The 2,758-nt window shown below is 36.9% G+C and overlaps 1 protein-coding gene across 1 annotated transcript; it reads left to right on the forward strand.

The window, feature by feature from the left end:
• The first annotated feature begins 1,022 nt into the window (after positions 1-1,022).
• LOC107585721 (IGF-like family receptor 1) lies at positions 1,023-2,246 on the forward strand. The gene is made up of 2 exons (XM_016272862.1): positions 1,023-1,190; positions 1,291-2,246. The coding sequence occupies exons 1-2, from the start codon at positions 1,046-1,048 to the stop codon at positions 1,605-1,607; spliced, it is 462 nt and encodes a 153-aa protein (XP_016128348.1). The 5' UTR covers positions 1,023-1,045; the 3' UTR covers positions 1,608-2,246.
• Positions 2,247-2,758: the final 512 nt, after the last annotated feature.

The following is a 2,758-nucleotide window of genomic DNA, read 5'->3' on the forward strand; positions in this document are numbered from 1 at the left end:
GCGTCTGAGTGCAAAAAGTCGTCGGATACCATCTGCTGTAAACAAGGGTACGTCTAACTTCAAAATCTTTTGTACTACTATTATTTTTTTTTAAGAGTAATTTCGTAATGAATGCATTGCTAATTTAAGTTCTGAAAATCGAAAGCCAGTCCGAATGAGCGGTTTGCGTTTATTCAATTTGATTGAACAGCCCATACGACACACCCTTTATATATATAAAAGTGAGCTTTAAATCTTGTTGGTCTCTTTTATGCCCATGTATGGATATTATTGGAAATGTTACTTGATATTTTTTTGTTTTTAACACCCTGGCCCCAATGACTTTTTTTTTTTTTTTTTTGACCAATGCAAGATTAATGAGTTCTGGGAACTCAATTTCTGCAACCCTGTGTGTCAATGCTAGTGGAACAGAAGTGATAGACTTTACATTTCTTTTGTATTATTACACAATTCTTATTGCTACATAACAGAGTCTTGAGTGCTACAATGAAGCAAGATGAATCTCACAAGATTAAAGGGGTCATATGATGCGATTTCAAGTTTTCCTTTCTCTTTGAAGTGTCACAAGCTCTTGGTGCATAAAGACCATCTCAGCTGTCTTAACCGCGGCTTGTGTACTGCATCATCACTGTGTCTGTCACACAACTCTGTTGCCCTTTCGGACTTGAACTGATGGTAAAACTAACAAAATTATTAACTTGATATTTATTTTGAAAGCTGAAGCTCGCAATTATGGTAAGGGGCATTACATTTCCGACGCGTGCTTGTGGTGTTCGGCCAATCACAATGCACTGGGTCAGCTGGCCAATCAGAGCAGACTGCGCTTGTCAAAGGAGGGGGCTTTGTTGAAAATGATGTGTTTGAGAGAGGCGGGGCATAGAGGACCTACAATAAATGTACAGTATTTGAAAAATAATGTTTTTTTTGAACATTAAAGCATGTCAACATATTCTGTTACACCAAATACACAAAATGATGATCTTTAAAATAGCATCATATGACCCCTTTAACAAAACAACATGAATTTCTCTTGTGTTTTTTAAAAATGCCAGAATTTAAAAAATGCTGTAATGGAGCAAGTCATGAAAGCCTGTCCAAAAAGGGCATTGCCAGATATGAACAGTCCGTCTCATACAACATAATCAACGATGGTAATAACGATCACGTGACTGGATTGTCGCACCTGTTAGGTGGGTATATACGAAAAACAGTTACACATAACCCTACATAATTCCTTTACAGTTATTTTACAAGTGAAAAACTGGTGATTTTCCATAAATATTTTCACAGCACCTGAGGTCCATGATGCACCTCTGAAAACGGTGCTGGACAACTTGGATGTTCTTGAGGAGCTTGTGTTGGTATTAGACCCGGACATTTCTGGCGCCAAGAACACTCGTCACCTTGCTGCCCAGTGCTCCTTTTCCTTTGCCTGGATAAATTATGCTTATTCCATGAAGGACCACAAAAGCCCCCTTGTTGCTGTTTTGGAGGGTGTCGTCACCAAGAACCCAGACTGGACTGTCGGCCACCTCGCTGAGCTGCTAACCGCTATCGGTCGTAACGATGCAGTGGAGATTTTGGCGAAGCTTCCTGCAGGTGTATAAGAATAATTCATGCAATATTTTAAGAACACAAAACCAGTAATTTATTTACTTATACTGTATTGTTGAATACAATCTCATAAGAATTTGTGAATTTGTATGATCTGCTTATGCCTCACTGAGGGTTAATGCTTAGTATTTGTTCTAAAAATCGTTCATCGTAGTGAACAATTATACAAAATCGCCAACTTGGAAATGGTTTTCTCATGAGATTGTGTATTTTTCCTTATATATAAGTTCAGTATTCAGTTGAGAGTTGAAGCACGCAATGCTTGAATTATGTACTCAGACTGACCATCATTTGGAATCAAAGACAAGACACATTTTGATGTTTTCCCTAACTGTTCCACCATCTCCATTTCATCCTTACATGTTACACATTTAGTTTTATATAGCTTAAACGTAACACTGCATAACACTATTTATATTTCACCATTTTTGTTAAACTACTAGAATTCATGAAAATGAAGTGTCTTTTTCTTCTAATCTTTTTATAAGTGTCATAAATCTTGGAAACTTAGAATTATTGGCAAACCAATATTCCAAGTTTTCCATTACTTGACAGGATTTGGCCACAAACCCTTTCTGAAAGCATTGTATCATTAGTTATTAGTAGTGCACAATTGATTCTTTTGTATAGTCAGCACAAAGATCACAATAAATCTTGAACTTTGTTCAAACATCGTACATCTTTATTAAGCAAAAACACTATAAATAAAAAAAAAAAGTGCATAGAAAAATTGAACAGGTTTAGAAATATGTATACAACTATTTACAAACTTAGGGGTCATTTGTACAAGGTAGCAAAGACACGTTTTTTCATTTGAAGTCTTTTTCAACACAACGTTGTTTTTTTTAAAATAGCCTACACAGGAACAGACAGAATTTCTTTTCCCAGGAAGCACTGGGAGACACATTATCACAGGAGGTCCTGACTAGTGCTTTGCATCCTTCATTGCACACGAGCCAACTCTGCATGACAGAACAGACCAAGCAAATCTAGTTTTGCATTAGTATTACTTGATGTCGTCTGAACAGCTTGAGGTAGAATCCTTGCAAGTCTGGGGTGGTTTGATTAAAATCTGAGATCCACTAAATTTCAGGTTCTGGATGGAGATTCTCCCTCCACACAAACACACAGAGTAAGGAAAAAG

Source organism: Sinocyclocheilus grahami, unplaced genomic scaffold (assembly GCF_001515645.1).
Source record: "Sinocyclocheilus grahami isolate Dianchi unplaced genomic scaffold, SAMN03320097.WGS_v1.1 scaffold74.1, whole genome shotgun sequence".
Classification (NCBI taxonomy): Eukaryota; Metazoa; Chordata; class Actinopteri; order Cypriniformes; family Cyprinidae; genus Sinocyclocheilus; species Sinocyclocheilus grahami.